The sequence below is a fragment of the Stigmatopora argus genome, chromosome 19 (genome assembly GCF_051989625.1).
Source record: "Stigmatopora argus isolate UIUO_Sarg chromosome 19, RoL_Sarg_1.0, whole genome shotgun sequence".
Lineage (NCBI taxonomy): Eukaryota > Metazoa > Chordata > Actinopteri > Syngnathiformes > Syngnathidae > Stigmatopora > Stigmatopora argus.
In genome coordinates, this window is record NC_135405.1 from 4,542,002 (window position 1) to 4,568,935 (window position 26,934).

The following is a 26,934-nucleotide window of genomic DNA, read 5'->3' on the forward strand; positions in this document are numbered from 1 at the left end:
ACCACATTTCAGGCTTAAAACATAAAATTATTTTTTGTCAATAATGAACAAGTGGGACACAATCGTGAAGTGGAACGAATTTCATTGGAAATTTTAATCTTTTTGGGGGAGGAGGGGGTTTGTACTATATTATTCGGCCCCCTCGCATTAAAACTTTATAGCGACACCTGCAAGTCGTGTGAGGTATGTCTATCTATCAGTTTTGGACACTGAAAGACCGAAATTATTACCTATTCTTGCAAAACAGCTCGAGCTCATCTCATTTTCTGAACTGCTTCATCCTCATTAGGGTCACGGGGGACAACACCATGTATTGGTGGCCAGCCGATCGCAGGGCACACAAGGAGACGGACAACTATGCACACTCGCACTCCTACCTAGGGGCAATTTAGTGTCCAATCAGCCTACCATGCATGTTTTTGTAATGTGGGAGGAAACCGGAGTACCCGGAGGAAACCCATGCAGGCCCAGGGGAAACATGCAAACTCCACACAGGTGGACATGACCTGGATTTGAACCCAGGACCCCAGAGCTGTGAGGCCGAGGCGCTAACCTCTCACGCCCAGCTCGAGGTAAGTGTATGCTCAATAAATGGGATTGTATCTACATTAGAAGTTGTAACAGCACCAAGTGAGATTTCCATTGTCCATCATTATATTATGTCAGAAAAAAATGACTAACTGACAAAATATTCAGACAGTTTATTAGTAGCATTTTTTTATTGTGGTTTCTCAAAGTAAGGTAAAAAGTTATTTCCAAGTTCATATGATGACATTCATATTAAATCATTGCTGGAGCCTAACCCAGCTGTCTTCGGGCGAAAGGCAGACTACACCCTAGACTGGTCAGTCGTAGGGCACACAGAGAGACAAACGACCATCTGCTCCTCCAATCATACCGCCACCAGCGGTAATCGAACCCAAGCCTGCCCGCACCATAGTCAGGTGAGTGAACTGCTACACTACGAGACGGCTCATATGATGACTTTTCAACAAAAGGCAAGGCACAAATAATCAATAAACAATTAGCAATAAAACATTATGAAACCACCCTGGGTTTTAAAAATACAGTAAATGTAAAAGGACAATCTTACTTTCATTGGCAAATATCAAAACAAATAAAAACAGTGTACTAGTGTTTTTAACATTGTTAAAATTGAGTCATTGAACAAAAGCATTGAATTAAAATCCCTTGTGTGAAATAGATTCCATCCGCACATTTACAACCCTAGGAAAAGGTCAGTCATCTCGACAACATCAAATATGACATGTAGATGTTAACCAACCCAAAATTGCATAATGACAATTTCATAAATTCCTGTCAAGAACTTTTATGGTCCTCTACATTATTAGCAGATACTGATGCACAAGAGCCATCACCTTTGGCGAGAGCCGTGAGAGCGGCTAGGTTCTGGGAGGACCCGGACAAATTAGCGCTGCGACGTTTCTGCTGATGTCGGCGGCGTTTGCCGCCACCGCGGGTCACTCGGTCTGGCCGCACCAGGACTCCGTAACCGGGATTGCAGTGGAAGTAGTGCTTACCCCCAACGGAACCATCATTTTTACCTGGTAAAGAATCATGTAAAGAGTAAACATTCAAGATCGCAGCATTTTTTTATCTGGAAAAAACATGGCTAACGTGTATAAGTTGTGTGCGTGTTTGTCAAGTCAGATGGAAGGTTGTTTTTATCGTTAGGGGTGGATCAATCAGCACTTGGAACAAGACCAAGAAATAATTAACAAATTAATGGCAACAATTTGAAAGGCTGTATAGTTTTAGAAGAGCACTAAGATAAATTCAACTTGTCAGGGGCAACTGATCAAACACTAGTTATTTTATTTTTTAAAAATCAAAGTAAATATCTGTCCTGCTTAATTTAAATGTTTAACAAGCCCTCAGTATCTTCGTATAAATTTTCTCAGCACAACATTCTATATGAAGTGGGTTGATCATACTATTTATACCAATAAATACATGAAAATACTTAAGTTAAGCGGTCAGTCCCAGGAATATGAATGCCATCTAAAGTCAAGTGCACGCATGAACGGATAAAGAAAAATCTAGCATCACATTAAAACTATCAGATCTCCGGTTTTCTGTGATGTATCAGTGTCAAAAAAAACTTTCGATTGATGTAGACGGCACTATGTGAAAGTTTATTTTCTACGGCACTTTAAAGATGCCACGTGAATGGCCTGAGGGTTGATATAAAACATTTTAATTCAGTAGGAGAAAGTGGAAATAAAACCTGCAGAGTAAAGTGCAAAGTAAACTTGTAATGGAAAAAAAATCAATTTTTGTTCCTCCATGATTTTGTATCGTCATTGTCATACTCGTATGCTTGTTGGTCAAAAAGCAGAAGTGCTGAGGCAATCCTTTGCCTTCATATTCTTAAAGGGCAACCTCCCAGTATTAGTTTGCTCCAAAAAAATCGGACACTATTTTTCAATTCTTTGACAATACGGGACAAAGCCCATCCCTTGTAAGCTCAATACGGGACGCATACGTTTGTTTCTGGATACAGAACAATTCCATTTTTCAAGGGATCGTTGGCAACCCTAAGTGCACCTTTCTCACTTTTTACCAATTGTCCTTCATATATTCGTCCATACTGTTATAAAGCTCAAGTCTAAAAGCAAAGGCAGAAAGTCATAGTGTTGGTGACCATTTCCACTCACCTGCTGGGACCTCAAGTTCGACTCCCACCCACATGCCTTCTGCAAAGTCCGTGGGCCCAACATAACGCACGATGCCTCTTTTATTGGTGCCTACAGTGACAAATTCCCCTTCTTTCATCCAGTCAGGAATCTGAACAGCGGCAGCTGTCTCTCCGTCTTCGCAGTCCAAGATGAGTTCCAGGGGCTCAGTTAAATTAGGGTCCAATTTTGAAGCGCTGCCAGGACTGTCCTCTGTCTCGCCAAGTATACGATGGAAGGACTTGAGGTCTGATGACTGGACTTTCTGAATCTTGAAAGGGTTGCTTGCTGCTCCAGGAGATTTGGTTGTTGAGGCATTGGGTATAACAGCGGCGTCAAGCGTTGATTCTTGTGTGACTTCCTCAGTAGATGAAGCTGGGATTGCAGTAGTACTAGAACTCTTTAAAGGCAGTTTTTCCTGGAAAAGATCTAGGGGATCCGAATCTTTCCGTGAGATTGGAGGCAAATCTGAAGATATTTGGCTTGAAACAGTAGCAGGATCACTCTGGTCTTGTTTGCCGTGTTCATTTAAACCTGACACTTGTGTTTCTTCTTGAATTGCTTTAGTGTGTTCTTCCATATTCATTTTAACACTTAAGGTCGAGGTATTTGATATTAAGTCTGTTTGTTGTCGGTCTGGTAATTGTTCAGGTGCCATTGATTCCTGCTCTAAACACACTGGCATTCTTGGAATGTTAGACGTATCACACAGAGAAGTGTTTTCAACTTTGTGAGCTACGAGAGATGGATTTGGGTCCTTTTCACTCTGATTTGAATCGCATTGATTGTCATTTGGTTCAGACAGGGGGAGGTCATTGTTCTTTTCAATAGCCTTGAAAAACTCCTGAGCTTCTGCTGTAGAACCGCCTTCAGACTGCGAGGGCAGTCTCAGGCCCTCCTGAATTTCTTTTTCATCCATTGCAGTTGGAAGGTTGGCTTTGTGGCCTGATGATAAGGAAACGTCCCAGCTTAACGTGTAGACATCTGAAAGCGTCGCCGTGGAGATGCTCGTTGAAATGTAACCGCTTGAAGCCTCGCTCATTGAGCTCTGGTTGGAGTCTTCGGTCTCTGGGATGATTGGTGGAGGGAGAGGTACTGATCTGGAGCCCTCCGGTTGAATGTCAAGTGGAATCTAAAAGGAAAGTTGTGACCAGTTGTTAGTGATGCGATAAGGCTAGGAGAAAATCTGAAGTGGGTTGATTGCTACAGTAAATGCAGTCAAATTAGTATATAAGTACAGTCATACCTCTACTTACGAATGTCTCCAGTTACGAAATTTTCAGGTTACAAAAGCAAATGAGTGCCTCGAGATACGAAAAAGATCCAAGTTAGGAAATCTCCCCAAAATTAAAAACACATCCCGGGTCGTGCGATCGCCTATCTTGATGACATTTGTTTGTTGCACTGTAGAATCATTTTTAAAAGTTGTCAAAGGCCATCGTCTTTGGATAGTTTATTTTTTCAAAATGTCTGTCAACCAGCACTGCAGAAGGGGACGTTAAAACTGAGCAGGTAAGAACCAGTAGCGACTAATAAAATTACATTCCAAAGAAATCATAACGCGTTACGGTTTGTTGTTGATTAATGTTGTTAGTGTTGTTTTTTGAGTTCTTAATGCTGTTTGTTAGATGTGTCGAGGTGTTTGTGCAGTCTCTCTATGTTGCCTATCATTAGCTTCTTGTTTGCCATTAATAGACATAAATAATTTCATGACCATTTTCTCTCAATTGTGTGTTTCTCACATCTTCCTAACAAAATTGGGACATTTTGACCAGTTTTAACGGTTTTAGTTGGTGTGTGAGGACTGTGGAACAAATTAGAGAATTACATATAAAGTACTGCTCTAGTTATGAAATTTTCAACTTACGAAAAAAGTTCTGGAACCATTTAATTTCGTAAGGAGAGATGCATGACTGTATATAATAAGTAGAGCAGCTCCTTACTGGTGAAACTTGAAAGTAGGGATTATAAATCTTTGTTGACAAATAGTCACACTTAAATAATGCACTTCTGTTTAACACAAAGTGAAGTCAAAATGTTATGTAATACTTAAAAGTAAAACTGTCCAATATGCTCCTTGCTATCAAGTTTGTTAATCCTGTAATTTAGTTTAGTACAAACAAGAAATATAGCCTAAGAGATGACACATTTTTTAAGTTTCCAGAAAAACTCAATTTAAAAAGCTCTTAAAACATTACCGGCGTATATAGATGTCAAAACATTGACAGTAAATGTATATTTATGGATATAGTTGACTTATGCAAATTTACACTAATTGTCATGCTCCCATTTGCAAACAAGTCAAATACTTGCATTCAGAAGAATCCGGTGTGAATGAGGTGAAATGACCTTATCAGGTCACACACGAAAAAACTGAAATTTCAACTTCCTAACCGATCAACTAATCATTTGCATTTCATGCAAAATTCGGAAAATATCAGCTAAGACAAACTCATTTACTCTGGAAGCTTTCTAAGGCGACGTTGCTAATGTTTGTATCTGAAAACATCTGTTTTTATGTCATAAAGACAGATTTAGCCATCAATGCAAAACATGGTCGAATAATACCAAAAAGTCGAATTCCTAGAGATGTTTAATTCTGGAGAAGACAATCACTTACTTGCTGGTTATTGTTCATTCCCTCTTCAACACTGGCTGACTGTACCATGATTCGAGGCACATTCTGCAACAGAGTAGCAGAATTAATGGCTTTTTTCCCATTTTCATAGAGTCTCCTGGCCTGCACAATTTCCTCAATTGACAGCATCTTACAAAAAGCACAATTTAACTCACAGTGGGGTGACAAAAAAGCTAGACATTAAAACACAAGCGTCAGTTAGTCAGTGAAACCAAAATGAAGCCTGTGAGGAAAAGTATGTGATCGAAAACAGATTGTGAAATTACACTGCCTCAAAGAATATGAAAGCGGAGGGAGATAACCAGGCCATCTGTTTCATTGTCAGCCCTGCACTTTTCATCCACGTAATGAGGTCTGCATATTCGCGTTTGACGCAGAGAAACATGTATTTTCTGTCGTGATTAGTGGGGAAGATGGGATATGAGACAAATATTTGTTTATCAGATTTCTCAGACAATCACAGTGAAACAATCAGGATAATTGCAGTGTAATGATAATTGAGACCACAACTGTTTATCACTATTCAGTTCTCTTGTACTGCCATTCTTCATGAGCTGTTGGCTGATGAATTATTCTGCCATTTGCTTAAAAAAATGTCTCATTAAGCCACATGATAGATGTCACAATCTGAGGTGTTTTGTTCTCCTGTCTTTTAATGATTTAGACTCCAAGTCATAACATAAATTGATAAACAAATATATTTACCAACAGTACATGGAGAGTAGTAGCAGGAAAAGTAAGCATGCAAAATTGTAGTGTGAGTTTGGCTGCATAACGTATGATCTGCCAATCTATACAAAGACTGGAAAAGCACCTTTCAAACCTTGAGCAGTTTAAAGAGAATAATACTGTTCTATTAATTATACAGGCTAATACTACATTACACCGATTAATTGATCAAATGAACACGCGACTGGACGTTTCGTCGAAAGACGTCTGGTCCCCGGACGTTTGGTCCCCGGACGTTTGGTCGACCGGACGTTTGGTAGAACAGACGTTTGGTAGAACGGACATTTGGTCGCCGGGTTCGCTCGCTGTCAAATTATGACAGAGTTTACTGTTGATATTTTGATATTAGATATTTAGATATTAAACTCACTCTCTCTCTCATGATTATAATTTTGAGAGCTGGTTTCAACAGTAACAACCCGGCGACCGAACGTCCGTTTTACCAAACGTCCGTTCGACCAAACGTCCGGTCGACTAAACGTCCGGGGACCAAACGTCTTTCGACGAAACGTCCGAGTACCAAATGAACAATATTCATCTTCAACTTGTGCAACTTTCCTCCTTTTTGTTTTTGTGATGACCTACACAAACACCAAATTTTCCACCATCAAGTCCCCAGGTCATTTGAGGCTCTATTTCAACCATGTAGTAGCAACCTGCAAATGAGTTTCAGTGCACTACTAGAACAATATGGCACAATTATTTCTTTGATTAGCTACCCTCGGTAGGCCACAGAGGGAAGCCACAGACTGTGCTTTAAGATGCTAATCAGAAACTAGAGTGCTGTTTTTTTAACTGCAGCGAAGAGCTTGCGCTGTCACGTCTCCATAGCAGAAACACGACAAGGCTCACCTGCTTCCAATTACCGTTCCTTTAACACTGTGTGACCCTGTGGGGGCTGTTTGTAATAATCTCAGCTTTCATCACAAACAGCACATTGTGAAACACATCACAAAACCCATCTATCATTTGCACTATATAAGGGAAGTGATGCTACTAGACTCGACCGGAGCTATAATTCCCAAACTGGAGTTGTGGATGACTCAATAGGTTGACCGGATGTTTCATGAACATCTCTGCACATAAGTTACATTTTTACCCCAAAAATACATTGCTTTCATTTCAGTTGTCATTATGACTATAAAAAAAATACAGTGTCCATAAAGTCTCTTTACCATTTCAAAAATGTCTTAAAAATGCAATTGATTAGATTTTTTTTATTCAGATATGTTCTATTGTATTCACTGTTTATTCAAGTTTTTATCAAACTGCATTTGTGTGTTTCAGGGATTCTGTTTGTGAAAGAGGTGATGTTGAATGAAGCCCTACAAAATGGCTACCCCTCAAGAGAAGGCGCAATGTGTCTCATGGTTTATTGAAACAAAATCGCATAGGCAGACTCAACGAAACTACAGAACCAAGTATGGAAGAGATCCACCATCACATCCGTCAATTCGTGCAGAATAAATTTACGGACACAGGGACAGTGTTAAATAAAGGAAGAAGTGGGCGGCCAAGAACATCGTCTTTACACGATCGATGTTCTTGTTCGCCCACTCCTTCCTTTACCTAACACTGTCCCGGTCTCCATAAATTTATTGTGCCATACACGAATTGACGGCCGTGATGTAGAGCTCTTCCATACTTAGTTCTGTAATTTTGCTGAGTCTGCCTATCTGATTTTATTTCAATAAACCATTAGACACATTGCGCCTGCTCTTGAGGGGTAGCCATTTTGTAGGGGTTCATTCAACATCACTTCTTGATGCCAGCTTTGGTGAAAGCTCAAAAAACAGTGCTGGCCGACACTTTAGCCCAGGCATCCACAATCCATTGACATTGTAACTGGCCCGACGCTACCTGCCGGTCTTTGTATGACTATGTATACCATGGGACATTTGTTTTGAATGCTCTGTTTATGGCAATGTTGTTGTAGTTCCTTCGTCAAGCCTCCCGGAATGAAAGCAAGCTCGGAGTTCATACTTGGCTTACCGGACGTCTACATTTACACTATACAGTGGTACCTCGACCTACGATCAGCTCTACCTACGACATGCTCGAGATACGATGAAAATTTTGATCGAATAATTCGCCCTAGATACGATCAAAATTTCGAGATGCGACCAAGCCAGGTGGCCATGGCACTCTTTTTTGAGTCTCTTTCGTGTATAAAATATATCTACGAGCACATGATGAACTTGTTGTAATGGATGATATCATGTCGCTTGGAAATTCCTTGGGGCTGGAGGTTAACGAGGCAGATGTGAATGACCTAATCGCCGAGCACCACGAAAAACTCATGACACAGGATTTAATCGAACTCCAGGAGAGTGAACATTTGTTGCCGGAACTCAGTAGCGAGGAGGCGGGGGCCCTGGCTCCAAAATATATCAAAGACATGCTCGCGAAGTGGCAAGTGTTTTCGGATTTTGTAGAAGAGGCACCCTGACAAGCTGGCAAGTGGTCGCACGTTATCGTATTGTGATGACATTTGTGCGTGTCATTTTTGAAATATTTTGAAGGGGAGGCAAAAACAAACAACTCTTGATGCGTTCGTTTTGAAGACTCCAGCTGAACGTGCAGGTGGAGTCAACCCATTACAAAGGTAAAAAAGATTAAAACAAAATTAGAATTCAGTTTTGTGTGAAATTACATTAAATGTTGAGTGTCTGTATATATTCATCCAAGTTCATTTAAATTTGTTTGTTCGAGTGAGTTGCCATGGATAGTCCCCAACGAACACCCCCCCCCCCCCCCGCCTCCGTGTATGTCAATGTCTCTACCCTCAAAGAAATGCGTCTAATTTTACTTCTATTAAACACATTTTATTACTATTAAACCACTCGTTATTTGTTACTTTGTCAATATATGGCGAATTAGAAGAAATAGAAATAAAACATTTTTTCCAATCCAATATCCTGTTTTTGGTGTTTTTTCAGAGAGTTGGAACGAATTAATTTGTTTTTAGTTCATTTCAATGGGAACCGTTCAATCGAGTTACGAAAAGCTCGACATACGATCTCAGTCTCGGAACGGATTAAGATCATATGTCGAGGTACCACTTTTTTGGTAGTATATAGCGCGTCGGCAAGAAAAGCACCCAGACAATCAAGCGGTCAGCGTCATACAGCGACATCTACAGAATCTTGAATTTAGTGCATACAAAAGGTGCACCAACTGATTGGGCGCCCTGTCCACTTTGGGGAAGATTTTAAACTTTTAACCTCCTAAGACTGAGACTCTTGCAAGGCATGCATTTTTATTTTCTCTTTAGGCTAATTGGGACCTGATGAGTGTAAAAACAAAGAATTATCTTTTTACATGATGTAGTGTCTGAGAAAAATTATTTCAACATCATAAGTGGACGCCAGGCCCTTGTAGTCCAAAATTTAACATTGTAGTCTTGTGACAACCAAAAATGTGATGTCCACACATGTGGACGCTAGGAGGTTAAGTTCACCATATAGGTGTGAACATAAGGTATATATCTCCAAAATTAAAAATGTGATTATGAAGGTGAAACTCCTGGTTAAATATTAAAGTGAATCCTCATATAAAGTGACTACCTGATAAACGACAGTCTCCTGGTCTCCACCATTTTCTTTGCCTCCAGAAAGCAGTGACATCAGGAGTTGTGGCATGGCCTTCACTGGAAGAAGAAAACAAGAGCCTAAATATGCAGACATTGTAGTTAAAAAAAACTCATTTCAGGGAGACATTTATCCCTAAACAACCCCCAATCCCAGCAACCGAGGCCCCACCCTACCCCATACATACACATACTCTCATGGCCTCTTAATTTCACAAACTTTTCAATGTGAATAAATGAATTATAATATTTTTTACCTGAATAATAAATGCATTTAGGCAGTGATATATACTTTAGTATTTTCAGCTGTCAAGTGAGTTTTCTATTTTTGTTTCTTACTGAAGGATTCATCCTTTGCCATATTGCAAACTTTCCTGACTGAGACTGATAACTTGTGTGACGGTCGGAGAAAATAAATCGAAGCCCGCCCACACAGAGGTTGTCTGCATTGTCAAAAAAATAAAAGGAGATTTCCGGAAATACCGGGAGATTTGGATGTCTAAAAATGTTTTCAGAGTGCGACAAAAAGACAAGATGTGACAAGAAGAACAAAGACATCACCAGAAACAATAAGAGGAAATTAATATGTACCCGATTCAGGGTTCAGGCTGTATGAAATAGAGCTGGGTGCTGTTCGCCTGGACTGAGGAGGAGCAGGAGCAATAGAGAGATCATGGTGACTCTCCCAGCCCTGCTCGGATACACAACACAAATACAGAAGGGTAGAGATGTGTCATTTGTGGCTTTAAGCAACATGAAGATGACAGTTTGTACAGATTTATTGACTAGTCCACAATGACATTTACAGCATAAATGATGAACATCAAGTGTATTTAGGGAAGCAGTGAGAACATGTGGTGGGGAAAAAACAATCCACTTTCAGTCGGACACTGCAAACTTACACCAAGAACCTGATGCTACGTTGGGCCCACAATGAGGAAAGTATAACGTGCAAATGTAACTTGGCTGTTCCAGTTCTAAGCCTTCAAAAAATTGTACTGAAAAGAAAAAAAATCAACGGCATGATCTGACATTTGGTGACCATCAACTTTCATCCTCCAAGTATCAACATGAAAAAAATCTGGGGTCAGGCAAACACCAATGGAAAAAATTGCATAAAATACAATGGTACCTTTACTTACGACGGCTTTTACTTTGGAAATTTTCAGGTTACGAAACACTTTGATATGCAAATTACTGTTCCAATAAACGAAAATATCCGAAACCCGAAATCTACCAAAACATCCCATATTTCCTATATCATTATTTCATTTCGAAATTGTTACGGTGTCCTGCCTGAAATTCTCTCGACACTTCTCTGCCCTCCTATTGGCTATCTCACAATTTTTCTAATGAAATGAAGATGTGTGACCTCTTGTCCAGTGATGACTGATATTGCAAGGCTTTAAGGCTGTAACCCATTTACAAGCACTACTGAAGCACAAGCATTAAAAGTGACAACTCTTTCGCATGGCCTCTCTGTACTTACCGTATTTTCACGACTATAAGGCGCACTTAAGTCTTAAATTTTCTCCAAAATAGACAGGGCGCCTTATAAGCCAGTGTGCTTTATATATGGAAAAAAATTAAAATGTGTCATTCATTGAGGGTGCGCCTTATAATGGGGTGCGCCTTATAATGCGGTGCGCCTTATAGTCATGAAAATACGGTAATGGCGAGCTGTATAGACTGATACTCCTTTGAATGGAAGAAGAAAATTCCAGTACATACACTGACAGAATCGATTATTTCTATTTAATGCTAAGTTGTTTTGAATTCATAATTTGGCGTTGTTTAGATGTGTTTATGTACGTGTTTGCTTTTTCTGTTACTTAACGTTACTTCCTCCTTACACTTATGCAACTGCGCAAATATAAAAAAATTGTTTGCATGCTTGTTATTCATTTTAATACATGATCATATAAATTTCTCAGATTTTTGTGTTTTTCACATTGGTTATATGAAATTAGGACACTTTGATCATTTTTAATGGTTTTTTTTGGAGGACATTAGAACACATGAGAGAGTTTACATTTAAAATCCTGCTCTAGTTACGAATAATCCAAGAAAAGAAATTCTGGAACCGATTTAATTCCAGAAGTAGAGGTACCACGGTAATTGTGAAAATAAATGGCTCAATGATTTACAAAATTGTCGTCAATGCATACCTTAAGAATGTATTCACGAGATTACATTTATTTTGCAAGTTTGTAGTTTGATGTTATAACTCTCAGTAAGTGAAACCTACAAAAGTTTCATATATTATATAAAACAAGCACTGATTGAATTTTGGGGTAGTGAGATTAGATGTCAAAAATGAATTTTTGAAATGACTTCATAACAGATTAGCCTGTTTAACTTAAATTTGCTGGGTCAGTGATATAATGCAAGAGAATGTGTCAAATGTTACAGAAGACAGAAATAAGGATTTCTATTTGGCTGTTTAGGGTCAAGTCTCCCGTCAGTGCACCTCGAGGTGAGATAAAATCAAACTTGAATTAGGAACAACAACAAATGAATGATTAATGTGCTTCTCACCTTGAAATCAACAGGTTTATGAGCTGGAGAGTACATGTCAAAATTGCTGGCTGAGAGCTGAGTAGAGAATTGCAGAAGAATCAAGAACCACTTTTGATCACAAAATGTTAGCAGAGAAAACTTCACTTCAAACCATCTTCACTTACCCGGTTTACGTTTGGTGAACTGATGCAGCGTCTGGGAGCTTTCCCTTTGATTGCTAGTTGCTCTCTCACAGTTACCTCCTAAACACAATTTAAATGTATCATTTTTTCAATAATGTATACCATTGTGAACTCAGGTGGATATAGCAAATTAAGTTACCTAACCCAAATATTAAAACATAATTTAACCAACAGTAAAGGAAAATTCCCAGCAGTGATTTTCTCTATTATCAGAGGTGTAACAATTGCACAATTTGTGTACTTAAATACTTGGTCAATCATACTAGGTGTTGTCTACAGCTGTAATATAAACTACTTCATAGATACCATGTTTATTCATGGGTGTCAGCCAATGTTCCCTCTAAGCTGCGCGCGTGCGCAATTGTGCACTACTCTCGTCTTCTCTGCGCACAGCAAATCATATGGAGCGCACAAAATAAAATCCCTTTTTTTTTTTTAGCTGTGACGCGCGAATCACTCATCCGTCGTGCCGCCCATTCAAAGATATTAATCATTACATTTTATTATTACTAAATCATTTATGTGTAGTAGACATACACCTGCTTACGGCAGGTGTGATACTGGTGTGTGCCCATAGCGAGCAATGATGATGTTGCTCACACCAGTACTCAGTGCGCTCAGGGAGGTTGTCTTTCTGCCCGGACAAACAAAAATTTAGAGGGAACATTGGTGTCAGCCTATTAATATGCTGTGTTCACTGTATGCAACAACCTGTCGTAGCCGGTCAAGAGTGAGGATGTTCTCCACAGCAAGGACACTGCGCAGATATTTTTCTATAGCTGCCTCACTGTCGCCTGACTGGTCATCATCTGTGCTAGCGGCCAATCTGGCCAGCATCTCTCTGTCCTCTGGCCCATGAAAATCCTGAGTGAATCAAGGTACAAATCAATAAAAGGAAAAATACTGTATTTTCCGGATCATAATTCACACCTTTTTTTATTTATTTAGCTGCTCAGGAGTTAGACGAGTTAGACCTTTACCAAAACAAGTTATGTTGTTTTGATGAGGCCATTATCTGAAAATCATGTTACATTAATGTTTGTAAGCATTTTATTGTAATTACTATAACATTTTCTACGGCATTCATAAATGTTTGTGAAATACTGAGTTTTAAAAGCGTATGGTTGTAAAACACACTTTATTCACATATAATATAAATATAAATGTACAGGGGAATAATAGTGGTTTTCAGTGTTAAAATATCTCAGTCAGCCACCCCTCCTACCTCGACCCACACGTTTCCACTTCCTTCTCCAGAGGTAATTGGTCATTTCCTTGTGTAATATTTTATCATATTATACTTTGGTGTGACCCCCAAAAAGTATTTGTTCTACGTAGCTATAAATTATTGACATGACAAATTTTAGCAATTAGCAATTGCTCTTTAAATTCCCCCATTTGCATAAAAAAAAAGATTCCACCTGAATTATTGGGTTAAAAAAGTGTTTAATACAATGGTGAAAAAATTAGTTTCAATTTTCCTGAAAGAATAATATAAGTTAAAAAAGAAACAGACACTTACTCCAGGTATATTTGAGACAATTTCAAAGGTAACACCACATCCTGGAATGGTGCTGCGCTGGGACATCTTCTTAAGAAGGCTCTGGGCAAACCCCTACATCACCAACACATCCACAATTGTTTAAATGATTTTATATTTAGCAATTTACAAATGCTCACACAAATAACTAGCAAATGTAAATTGTTCATTGAAAAGTAAAGCAAATGCTTTGCATTGCAATGAACAAATTAAAAATGCTAACACAAATAAATGATACATTCATTCATTCATAAATGCATGAATGTAGAGTTAAGCAAATAAATACCTTCCAAAAAAAAGATTTTGTTTTCATCTGCACGCAGCCTATTAACTCACTTATAATTTCTCTGAAAACGACTGGTAATATCAGCTGGATATTATATTGTCTTGGAACAAGTTTTCAAAACTCACTGACGATTATGTAATTGGGTATGTGAAATAAAACTCACCTTTTTACCAGTGACATTAACACAGATGCGTTTCCTTAGGACCAACTGCATGTGTGCAGGGTGGCTCAACTCAACCACGACACGGATGGTCAAATAGACCCTCTGATCACCAGTTGCCACACGGCTGAGTTCGGGGCATTCGTGTACTGTTGAGTCCCAGGAAGCCTCGACCTTCACCTAGACCACCAAAGGCATAAAAATACTAATTTACAGCAAATAGTTTTAACCACACACCAAATTTGGACTCTTCAACAAGAATAATGAAAATGACTTCATTTTTGCAAGTCAACTTACTTCCGAATTATGCTGTTTGACAATGTGAAGGTCAAAGAAGTCATCTTCATACTCGCCACCAAGATAGGCATCCACACCCCCGGCTAGAGGTGCTGACAAGTTTGACTGGAAATCATCGGCTGTAATGCAAAAATAAAGTCGTGATTTCAACGCTGATCACGTGAAAAGGAGTCTTGCTGAAAGACGAGAGACAAAATACCACTGAGATCCAGAAATAGGACAGGAATGTGTGTTTCCATTCCCGGTACAGGTACTCTGTAACAGAACAGCTTGTTTGGCAAATTTCAATGAACAACTTACTGATGACAAACAAACGAGAAACGTTTTTTTCTTATACGCACATACCTTTCTACTGGTGCACCAGGAATGCCACTTCCAGCTGAGGGGACCAAAACAGCATTGCGTTCTTCAGTGAGTGTCAGACGGCACTCCAACAGCTGGGACTCCCTCTCCAAATCATCCTCTGACTTATCTATATTTACATTCACAAGTGAAAAACGTGAAATCTGAGGCAATTAAGGACAAAGGCAATGTCACTTATCATTAATTTGAGTAGGGGCCCAGGGTGCATCTAACTACCGTAGCGTAATTGGAAATGTCGGCCATAATTACAATAAATTAAATGGTAAAATATTTTAAAAATGTAAATGATTTTTTTCAATTACAAATTTGTAAGTATAATAGGGGAAAACTTTTTGTGAGGGATATTATTACATCTGTACCTGTTTTGGACACTATTTTCTGCAACTGTTGGTCCAGATACTCCTGTCTCTGAGTGAGCGTGGCCAACCACTGTTCCCTCATTCTCTCCAAATCCACTTCCTTCAGAGAAGCATACCCACAATAACGTTTTGATTTTCACTAAGAACAGCATTTAGCACTTTACTTTCTTCAAATCTGTCCAACTGTGCAATAAATCCATTAGCACTTACTTGGTAGCTGTCCATTTCTTCATCTCCAGGCTAAAAAAAAAAGAATGTTTTTAGATCAATATTTTGGTACACACACCTATGTTTGTGTGTGTGTATATATATAAGTGTATGTGTGTGTATGTGTGTGTGTGTGTGTGTAAGTGTAATTGTATGTGTAAGTGTATGTGTGTGTATATATATATATATATATATATATAAATATATAAATAAATATATATATATGTATATGTGTATATACATGTTCGTGTATGCGTTTGTGTAGTGTGTGTATGTATATATATACACATACACGTAAATATTATTTATATATATTATATATATAATATGTATAAATAATATTTACTTATATATATACACGTAAATATTATTTATATATTATATATGCATACCAGATACCGAAAAGGACAGATGGAAGCGGCAGTGGTTGGCATATCACTAAAGTTCAGTGCAGTCCAATGTCTCTAAAATAATGCTATTACGCCACAATTATTATGATCATATCCCCTTACCAGTGGCGAGTCATTGCCTTTTGGTGTATTTTGGACCTTGGCATCTCCAATGGACACAGAGAGTATGGAAACGGAGATGAGTGGCATTGTGCCAGAGTCTGGCACAGAACGCAACTCCACTTGGATTCTACGAGACTGACCCTGTGGATGAAAAGGTGAAAGATTTTTTTTTCATCATGTTCAACCTTCGCAGCCAAATGACCGTATTTGCCGCACTATAAGGCACAGCCAAAATATTTTTTAAAAAAATGTAATTCGAGAGTGTGCCTTACAATCCGGTGCAATTTACGGAAATTTGTATCAATATTGGTTAATCATGGTATGACATTCTCTTTAGCGCAGCTCCATCTAGTGGCTGCCTGATGCAACCCCCCAACCGCTACTTCTACTATGTCTACTGGGCTTCATAATGTGGTGCACACAGGATATGAAAACTGTTTTAAAATAGACCATTGATTGAAGGTAAGTCTTATACCCCCCACACCTTCTAGTGCAGAAAATATGGTCATTCAAACTGAACCCATACCTGTCTGAGCTGAAATATTCCTCCAGTGCGTACATCTTTAGCAGGAAGAACTTCTACGGGTGTAAACTGCCCTGCATCGTTTAGTTCCATTAGCTCCACCCACACCTCAATTCGCCGAGTCACCTCGCTCCACCTGCCAAAATGGGGAAAAGCAAAAATTCATTTTCTACCTTGCCCATCTATTTTTTTACTCTGTCTATTTTTTTACTCTCCTAAACAGACCAGTGGGAGGGCTTGAAATGTGAGGACTGTTAAAGGTTATTGAAGACTACTGAGAGACAAACAACAATGAGCAACATTGTCTTCAATTAACCTAACATTCATGTTTTTAGAATGAGTGAGGAAGCGTTGGAGATGCGCTAAAGAAATAAGAACAGTCTTACGCCTTCTAGCTGACGTTGTGGTGCTCAGAATATAGATGATGTTCAAAGCTTAAGTTCTGTGAAAATGAATTCTTCAGTTGTTTCATTACTTGCTATATATGGTATTTACTCTGGTATGTAATGATTTCAATTTTGTTATGGCACAGTGACTGTGCATGACATTGGAGTTAATGACTAGCCATTAGTGTTTGTAGATGTGAATGTTCTGCTTAAATTGCAAATTTTGCCTCACTGTCTTGTAAGCACCATAATGTGAAACCAACATGTCATTTGTATTGGGTTGTCCCTTCAATTATTACGAATTATTTTATTAGTATGAACTATACCACATTCAAAACAAACAACAAAAAAAACACGAATGATAGTGGAAATAATAACGTAAATATGAAAAACAAGACAGCATAATAAATCTGCTCTACCTGGTGAGGATGAGTGGTTTGGAAACTGAATGAATGAATATTATGTTAATTATAATACTCCAAAATGAAATTATTATTGTAAAATTTTAACATTTAACTCTTAATTAATCATTAATGTAGTCTTTGAGGCAAGGACAAAAGAAAAAATGGCTTTTGAGCATGTTCTCCAGAAGAGCTTTATTTTTATTTTTTTAAAGATTTGGTCTTGAGACTGTTCAATTCATATACTGCATTTACACACTTATTTTTTTTTTTTAAATTAATTTATGTATATATTTATTTATTAACTTATTTATTACCTATTTATGTCTAAAATGTATTTTCCTGTGTCTGTATTCTCACCCTCCTGCTACTGTGACAACGAAATTTCCCAAATACGGGATGAATAAAGTTATGTAATCTAATCTAATGTGTTTATATTTTTTTATGTGGGAAATATAAATGTCCTCCAATTCTGTATCTGTATTCTGTATTTCTAATAAAGATTACTTATTTAATACAGTGTGAAAGTAAACCTCTCTCTGAGTGAGCGGGTTTTGGCTTGAATTACACCAAGGTCCCACAGTGCCAGGTTTCTCCGATAGTTTTCTTGTTTGTGACCGTACACTTCAATAGCCACCGCACCCTCAGACAAATAGTCCAGAAAATCCTCTGAGACTGGTACAGACAACTCCTAAACAGAAAATACTGAAAGTTTGAATCAATCATTTAGGACCGAACGCAAAATATGATTGACAGTTCACATTAGTCGTTGTAAATAATAAAGTAATACCTTAGTGCTGTCAAAAACAACTGTACACTGAGGGTCTTTGGAAGCAGATGGCGAGGGGGATCGTGACATCTCTGGAGGGATGAACATGGGCTCTGTCTGCCCACAAAAATGATACTGGCAGAAAACGAAGTTAGACAGATGACGAGGAAGACCGGAGGCTTGTAGGATTTTCACCTGAAATGAAAAGAGATTAGCATGTTAGCTAATTTTTGTTTGGTCATTTATTAATACAAAATGCTTCAAGATTCATTACACGAGATGTCTCACCACACAGTTGAGTCTACGCTCCTGTGCATCTCCATCTGTGTTACTTTGTTGTGGGCCTTCTTCCTCTGAGCTCTCTGTTCCTCGCCACACCTCAACATGAAGGCGTCCAGCCACCTTACAGAAAAAGAAAATAGCCGTTGTTTTAAGGAATATTTCTGCAGTTACTTTGATCATAACGCGGACACAAATGATTATTTTGATAGTAGATTAATCACTGATGTTTTTGTCAATTAATTGAAGAATCGCTTCAAACTGTCACTGGTTGAGTTTGATGTTTTGGTATATTGGTATATTATTGTTATTTTCCTCTTCGCTTTAGATTTTTTTTTGCTGCAAATGAACACTGGACCCAAAATCTATGCATTGAGATAATAAATATAATGTAACCATTTCATAGTATCATTATTTTCCAAAACAAAACAGATATATCATTCTGCTTAAATGCAATTGCAATGATAATCATCTGCTTTCTTTGAGCATGACAGAAATCTGAATATTTACGGCATTTTGCCTTTTTTTGTAATTTGTCTTTAAAAGTGAATTTAGATAAGAACTTTTACTATTTTTTCTCCTTTTTTCATAAACAGTTTTTAACATACATTTTAGAAATTAAATTTGGAAGAACATTCCATTTTCTGGCGGCCAAGTTTTTAGAGCATTGGCCTCACAGTACTGGGGTTGAGGGTTTGATCCCAGGTCCGTCCTCACTGTGTGGAGTTTGCATGTTCTCCCCGGGCTTGTATGGGTTTTCTCCGGGTACTCAGCTTTCCTCCCACATCCCAAAAACATGCATAATAGGCTGGTTGAACACTGTAAATTGCCCTTAGGTATGAATGTGAGCGTGAATGGTTGTCTGTCTCCTTGTGCCCTGCGATTGGCTGGCCACCAATTCAGGGTGTCCCCCACCTGGTGCCCGTAGTTAGCTGTGATAGAATAAATAAGAAAATACCATAAAGGGCTCAAGAAAGAGGATTTAGACAACTTTCAGGTCAACACTGGCTAAATGATTTCAACATCAATAATCGAATAATTTGACAAATGGTTATATGATCATTAGTTTGATTAATAGTGATAGCCCTTCTTGACTTAAAAAAAAACACAAAATTGTCAGTCTTACCTCTCCCTTCTGGTTAATGATGGGAACTGCATATTGAAGCTTTACATCATAAAACAGACAAGCCAGAAAAACATTGGCCACACCAATCAGACTGTGGTTCTCCTGCTCATCAAAAAATGGGTCTGCTCGTTTGAAATAAGACCGCATCACCTGTGTTTGAACCAAAACCATAGGAAACAAACAACAAAGTACATTCAGAGGACATGCCCACACCACATGAGAGATGATAAAACCTCTAGATAAATCTTGTAGCTTTCTATTTGTATAACAAACAACCCATAGGATGAACTCGTTTGACTCACAGGGTTATCTTCATCAAAGTCTTTCCATTCTTGGTAGAGATCTCTCATGTCCACCAGCCTGTTCTCCATCTTCTCCATTGCCCAGATCTGCTTACCCCTTCCTTTACGGCGAACCTGAATGGCTGGCTCGCTCAGAACCACGTCACGCTATTTTATTTAATAAAGGGATAAATGTCATTTTATTATTCTAAAGAATTTTCACCAAACTGCAAGTCTTCTTTGTGAAGGAAAATGCAGCATTTCTTTAAAGAAAAATGACTAATGATCTTTTTACCTTCCTGTTTGCATCCAGATTGGCAGCTGGTATTTGCAAAGTGACCAGGTACTCTGTTCTTTTGTTGAGTTCCTCCGCAATGAAGCAAGCCTCCTGAGCCAAGAGATTGGCGCGAACAATCTGCTCTTTCAGACGTCGAAGGCTTCGAGTAATCATGGCCTCTCTTGATGGCAGAAACATACAATGAAATGTGTGAAGAATCATCCATCAAAAAATTGTAAAAAGTCCACATTGAGGGCTCACCTGTCCTCACTCCAGCGTCGCAAACGTTTGTGTGAGCCTGGTGATGTTCCAGTGGCAGCAGCACTGGATGGTAACCCTGACAAGTCAAGGAGATTTGAAGATCTATCGGGGTAAAGTCGCTGACGAAGTTGCTGGAGCTCCTGCTCGTACATTTGTCTCTGGCGCTCCAGGGCACAACGTTTCTCCTCCTCGTGCTGCCTCTCGAGGGTCTGTAACACTGACTGCAAGGGGTCTGCAGAGGGAGAGCCACAGTTACTGAGTTTGTTGATGAACGAATACACACAATTTTAGTGCCACTGGAACACCTTAGGGTGCTCTAACCTAAAAAATCAGATGCTGCACTCCAGCTCATGCATATTACTCACAAAGCCCACAAAAAAATCTCTATTGCTTTTTATTCTTTTCAACTGTTTTTTTAATATAATTACTTGGTGCTAAGAAGAAACGACCCCACCCACACTGTTCTCCAATATTGTTTTGCAACACTGTTATTTCCCATTATTTTTGAATGCATCATGGATCTGGAAACAGCCGAATTCCCAGTACTTAATCAGACCATGTTAGTTTCATACTTGCAACTACTAACATTTACTCAATGGATAACATTTACTCACCTGTTCTTAGTGTTTAATTGTGTGAGCAACAAATCTTATGATCTGTCACTAGTGATAGCGTAAGATTTTTATGTACTATCGATCCTGAGTCTTTGATCCGCTCTCTGTTGACCGCAATGCTTCCCTGTGACCTTTTGTACAAAGTTATTAATGACCACATGTTTATCTTTGTTAATGGCTAATACAATGACAGCCTGTGCACCACCTCATAAATTAGTTATTTTCATTAACTGTTTTTTAACATCATAAGTGATAAAAGCATGGGGAGTAGTAGTGCCCCTGACGTGCAGGGCTGCTAAAATCACTGAATAAAATATTTTACACTTGAGGACTTTGTATTGGTAGCAATATAGTTATTGAAGTGGATCGACAAATTGGCAGCAGCCTGCCCTGTATCCCTCCAATGTAGTATATGATGTTATAACTGTCTCAGTCAGGCTGTACCTGGAAGGACATTTTCTTGTACATGTTACAATGACAATAGAGTTACAGACGCTCCCCTACTTACGAACGCAATTGGTTCCGAGCGATTGTTCATAAGTTGAATTTGTTTGTAAGTTGATTCAGTGCTATATTTTGTATTATAATTTATGTTTAAGGCCGATATAAGTATATTGAAGGTTTATATAAGTGCATTTGTATGTTTAAGGCTTGTATAAGTAACACGCATTGGTTTGTACTGAAAAAAAAAAAAAATTAATAAAATGGAGAGAATATGTACAGTACTGTAGAGAGAGAGAGAGAGATTTATGTATTAGAAACTGGCCAAAAGAAGCGACCTAATGACGATTGCACAGTTTTCTTCTTTTTTTCATCATAAATGATGCGGTAGCACTGTATGGCATCATTCAATTGATTTGCAAACTTTGTGCAACGTTCAATATTTGGGTCCTGCTGCTCGATCTTTCTGTTTATAAATGGTACTGACGGTCGAACGATTCAATGCCCGTGAAACGCTCACCACTCTCACGCGCATCAAGCTTCGTTATTATTGGCACTCGTTTCAAATGAAATGGCTTGCCTCTTCCTTGCAACTCCCTCAATAGAAGCCTTTAGCTTTTTACCAATCATATTCAATATTGGATGCATGAGATATTTAATGATACAAATGAAAAAGGTTCTTTGCACACTGGAGATACATTCACGCACTTTCGCATTGCAACAAAGAAGAAGGTAGATGCTGGGTGAGCTGAGCTCTCACAGCGCCAGGCGTCGGTATTAGCGGCGGAAAGAAGTACTACTCCGAAAAAGGCGCGCAATACAAAATTGGACTTGCGAACATTTTTGGACTTAAATGCAATTTGCAGACATGTTCGTATGTACCGTTGTTCGTAAGTTGAATGTTCCTAAGTAGGGGAGCGTCTGTATATAGTAAGGCTTTTTTCTTTAAAAAATCGACATAGTATAGTAAGGCTAAGAAAGTCGGAGAATAAATCTGACTTCTGATTCTTCTCATAGTTATTGCTGTGGTCCAGTGGCAAAAATATTGGTTCAGAACTTGAGGTGGGAATCAGGAGTGAGTTCAATTCCACTCTTTGCAATTCACAAATTGTTTATTGAGGTAATGAAAAGGATAAATATAACTTCCAATCACTTCATTTCAGAAGTCACTGTGGTCCAGTTGCAAAGACAAACGGTCAGAACTTCTGGTGGACTCAAGTTCAAATCAGGAATGAGTTCAATTCCTCTCTTTGCAATTCTCAAATTGTTTATTTAGGTAATGAAAAGGATAAATATAACTTCCAATCACTTCATTTCAGAAGTCACTGTGGTCCAGTTGCAAAGACAAACGGTCAGAACTTCTGGTGGACTCCAGTTCAAATCAGGAGTGAGTTTAATTCCATTCTTTGCAATTCTCAAATTGTTTATTGAGGTAATGAAAAGGATAGATATAACTTCCAATCACATCATTTCAGAAGTCACTGTGGTCCAGTGGCAAAGACAATGGGTCAGAACTTCAGGTGGACTCAAGTTAAAATCAGGAATGAGTTCAATTCCTCTCTTTGCAATTCTCAAATTGTTTATTTAGGTAATGAAAAGGATAAATATAACTTCCAATCACTTCATTTCAGAAGTCACTGTGGTCCACTTGCAAAGACAAACGGTCAGAACTTCTGGTGGACTCAAGTTCAAATCAGGAGTGAGTTTAATTCCATTGTTTGCAATTCTCAAATTGTTTATTGAGGTAATGAAAAGGATAGATATAACTTCCAATCATACCATTTCAGAAGTCACTGTTGTCCAGTGGCAAAGACAATGGGTCAGAACTTCAGGTGGACTCAAGTTCAAATCAGGAATGAGTTCAATTCCTCTCTTTGCAATTCTCAAATTGTTTATTTAGGTAATGAAAAGGATAAATATAACTTCCAATCACTTCATTTCAGAAGTCACTGTGGTCCAGTTGCAAAGACAAACGGTCAGAACTTCTGGTGGACTCAAGTTCAAATCAGGAGTGAGTTTAATTCCATTCTTTGCAATTCTCAAATTGTTTATTGAGGTAATGAAAAGGATAGATATAACTTCCAATCATATCATTTCAGAAGTCACTGTGGTCCAGTGGCAAAGACAATGGGTCAGAACTTCAGGTGGACTCAAGTTCAAATCAGGAATGAGTTCAATTCCTCTCTTTGCAATTCTCAAATTGTTTATTTAGGTAATGAAAAGGATAAATATAACTTCCAATCACTTCATTTCAGAAGTCACTGTGGTCCAGTTGCAAAGACAAACGGTCAGAACTTCTGGTGGACTCAAGTTCAAATCAGGAGTGAGTTTAATTCCATTCTTTGCAATTCTCAAATTGTTTATTGAGGTAATGAAAAGGATAGATATAACTTCCAATCACATCATTTCAGAAGTCACTGTGGTCCAGTGGCAAAGACAATGGGTCAGAACTTCAGGTGGACTCAAGTTCAAATCAGGAATAAGTTCAATTCCTCTCTTTGCAATTCTCAAATTGTTTATTTAGGTAATGAAAAGGATAAATATAACTTCCAATCACTTCATTTCAGAAGTCACTGTGGTCCAGTTGCAAAGACAAACGGTCAGAACTTCTGGTGGACTCAAGTTCAAATCAGGAGTGAGTTTAATTCCATTCTTTGCAATTCTCAAATTGTTTATTGAGGTAATGAAAAGGATAGATATAACTTCCAATCATATCATTTCAGAAGTCACTGTGGTCCAGTGGCAAAGACAATGGGTCAGAACTTCAGGTGAACTCAAGTTCAAATCAGGAATGAGTTCAATTCCTCTCTTTGCAATTCTCAAATTGTTTATTTAGGTAATGAAAAGGATAAATATAACTTCCAATCACTTCATTTCAGAAGTCACTGTGGTCCAGTTGCAAAGACAAACGGTCAGAACTTCTGGTGGACTCAAGTTCAAATCAGGAGTGAGTTTAATTCCATTCTTTGCAATTCTCAAATTGTTTATTGAGGTAATGAAAAGGATAGATATAACTTCCAATCACATCATTTCAGAAGTCACTGTGGTCCAGTGGCAAAGACAATGGGTCAGAACTTCAGGTGGACTCAAGTTCAAATCAGGAATGAGTTCAATTCCTCTCTTTGCAATTCTCAAATTGTTTATTTAGGTAATGAAAAGGATAAATATAACTTCCAATCACTTCATTTCAGAAGTCACTGTGGTCCAGTTGCAAAGACAAACGGTCAGAACTTCTGGTGGACTCAAGTTCAAATCAGGAGTGAGTTTAATTCCATTCTTTGCAATTCTCAAATTGTTTATTGAGGTAATGAAAAGGATAGATATAACTTCCAATCATATCATTTCAGAAGTCACTGTGGTCCAGTGGCAAAGACAATGGGTCAGAACTTCAGGTGGACTCAAGTTCAAATCAGGAATGAGTTCAATTCCTCTCTTTGCAATTCTCAAATTGTTTATTTAGGTAATGAAAAGGAAAAATATAACTTCCAATCACTTCATTCCAGAAGTCACTGTGGTCCAGTTGCAAAGACAAACGGTCAGAACTTCTGGTGGACTCAAGTTCAAATCAGGAGTGAGTTCAATTCCATTCTTTGCAATTCTCAAATTGTTTATTGAGGTAATGAAAAGGATAGATATAACTTCCAATCACAACATTTCAGAAGTCACTGTGGTCCAGTGGCAAAGACAATGGGTCAGAACTTCAGGTGGACTCAAGTTCAAATCAGGAATTAGTTCAATTCCTCTCTTTGCAATTCTCAAATTGTTTATTTAGGTAATGAAAAGGATAAATATAACTTCCAATCACTTCATTTCAGAAGTCACTGTGGTCCAGTTGCAAAGACAAACGGTCAGAACTTCTGGTGGACTCAAGTTCAAATCAGGAGTGAGTTTAATTCCATTCTTTGCAATTCTCAAATTGTTTATTGAGGTAATGAAAAGGATAGATATAACTTCCAATCACATCATTTCAGAAGTCACTGTGGTCCAGTGGCAAAGACAATGGGTCAGAATTTCAGGTGGACTCAAGTTCAAATCAGGAATGAGTTCAATTCCTCTCTTTGCAATTCTCAAATTGTTTATTTAGGTAATGAAAAGGATAAATATAACTTCCAATCACTTCATTTCAGAAGTCACTGTGGTCCAGTTGCAAAGACAAACGGTCAGAACTTCTGGTGGACTCAAGTTCAAATCAGGAGTGAGTTTATTTCCATTCTTTGCAATTCTCAAATTGTTAATTGAGGTAATGAAAAGGATAGATATAACTTCCAATCACATCATTTCAGAAGTCACTGTGGTCCAGTGGCAAAGACAATGGGTCAGAACTTCAGGTGGACTCAAGTTCAAATCAGGAATGAGTTCAATTCCTCTCTTTGCAATTCTCAAATTGTTTATTTAGGTAATGAAAAGGATAAATATAACTTCCAATCACTTCATTTCAGAAGTCGCTGTGGTCCAGTTGCAAAGACAAACGGTCAGAACTTCTGGTGGACTCAAGTTCAAATCAGAAGTGAGTTTAATTCCATTCTTTGCAATTCTCAAATTGTTTATTGAGGTAATGAAAAGGATAGATATAACTTCCAATCATATCATTTCAGAAGTCACTGTGGTCCAGTGGCAAAGACAATGGGTCAGAACTTCAGGTGGACTCAAGTTCAAATCAGGAATGAGTTCAATTCCTCTCTTTGCAATTCTCAAATTGTTTATTTAGGTAATGAAAAGGATAAATATAACTTCCAATCACTTCATTCCAGAAGTCACTGTGGTCCAGTTGCAAAGACAAACGGTCAGAACTTCTGGTGGACTCAAGTTCAAATCAGGAGTGAGTTCAATTCCATTCTTTGCAATTCTCAAATTGTTTATTGAGGTAATGAAAAGGATAGATATAACTTCCAATCACAACATTTCAGAAGTCACTGTGGTCCAGTGGCAAAGACAATGGGTCAGAACTTCAGGTTGACTCAAGTTCAAATCAGGAATTAGTTCAATTCCTCTCTTTGCAATTCTCAAATTGTTTATTTAGGTAATGAAAAGGATAAATATAAATTCCAATCACTTCATTTCAGAAGTCACTGTGGTCCAGTTGCAAAGACAAACGGTCAGAACTTCTGGTGGACTCAAGTTCAAATCAGGAGTGAGTTTAATTCCATTCTTTGCAATTCTCAAATTGTTAATTGAGGTAATGAAAAGGATAGATATAACTTCCAATCACATCATTTCAGAAGTCACTGTGGTCCAGTGGCAAAGACAATGGGTCAGAACTTCAGGTGGACTCAAGTTCAAATCAGGAATGAGTTCAATTCCTCTCTTTGCAATTCTCAAATTGTTTATTTAGGTAATGAAAAGGATAAATATAACTTCCAATCACTTCATTTCAGAAGTCGCTGTGGTCCAGTTGCAAAGACAAACGGTCAGAACTTCTGGTGGACTCAAGTTCAAATCAGAAGTGAGTTTAATTCCATTCTTTGCAATTCTCAAATTGTTTATTGAGGTAATGAAAA

The 26,934-nt window shown here is 38.3% G+C and overlaps 1 protein-coding gene across 1 annotated transcript in view; it reads right to left on the bottom strand.

The window, feature by feature from the left end:
• Window positions 1–677: 677 nt before the first annotated feature.
• Window positions 678–26,934, bottom strand: part of LOC144064506 (kinesin-like protein KIF13B) — a 47,209-nt gene continuing 20,952 nt past the window's right edge. The window contains exons 19-42 of the mRNA XM_077587118.1: window positions 20,382–20,613; window positions 20,139–20,301; window positions 19,865–20,011; window positions 19,563–19,712; window positions 18,446–18,559; window positions 18,179–18,352; window positions 17,922–18,079; window positions 16,605–16,737; window positions 16,079–16,219; window positions 15,570–15,599; window positions 15,360–15,459; window positions 14,983–15,109; window positions 14,837–14,892; window positions 14,638–14,756; window positions 14,344–14,520; window positions 13,877–13,969; window positions 13,066–13,218; window positions 12,337–12,414; window positions 12,191–12,247; window positions 10,244–10,343; window positions 9,630–9,712; window positions 5,317–5,379; window positions 2,679–3,828; window positions 678–1,565 (exon numbers count right to left, since the gene is read on the bottom strand). Of these exons, the coding sequence (XP_077443244.1) occupies window positions 1,321–1,565; window positions 2,679–3,828; window positions 5,317–5,379; window positions 9,630–9,712; window positions 10,244–10,343; window positions 12,191–12,247; window positions 12,337–12,414; window positions 13,066–13,218; window positions 13,877–13,969; window positions 14,344–14,520; window positions 14,638–14,756; window positions 14,837–14,892; window positions 14,983–15,109; window positions 15,360–15,459; window positions 15,570–15,599; window positions 16,079–16,219; window positions 16,605–16,737; window positions 17,922–18,079; window positions 18,179–18,352; window positions 18,446–18,559; window positions 19,563–19,712; window positions 19,865–20,011; window positions 20,139–20,301; window positions 20,382–20,613 (4,043 nt within the window). The 3' untranslated portion in view covers window positions 678–1,320. The remainder of the gene's footprint in view (window positions 1,566–2,678; window positions 3,829–5,316; window positions 5,380–9,629; window positions 9,713–10,243; window positions 10,344–12,190; window positions 12,248–12,336; window positions 12,415–13,065; window positions 13,219–13,876; window positions 13,970–14,343; window positions 14,521–14,637; window positions 14,757–14,836; window positions 14,893–14,982; window positions 15,110–15,359; window positions 15,460–15,569; window positions 15,600–16,078; window positions 16,220–16,604; window positions 16,738–17,921; window positions 18,080–18,178; window positions 18,353–18,445; window positions 18,560–19,562; window positions 19,713–19,864; window positions 20,012–20,138; window positions 20,302–20,381; window positions 20,614–26,934) is intronic.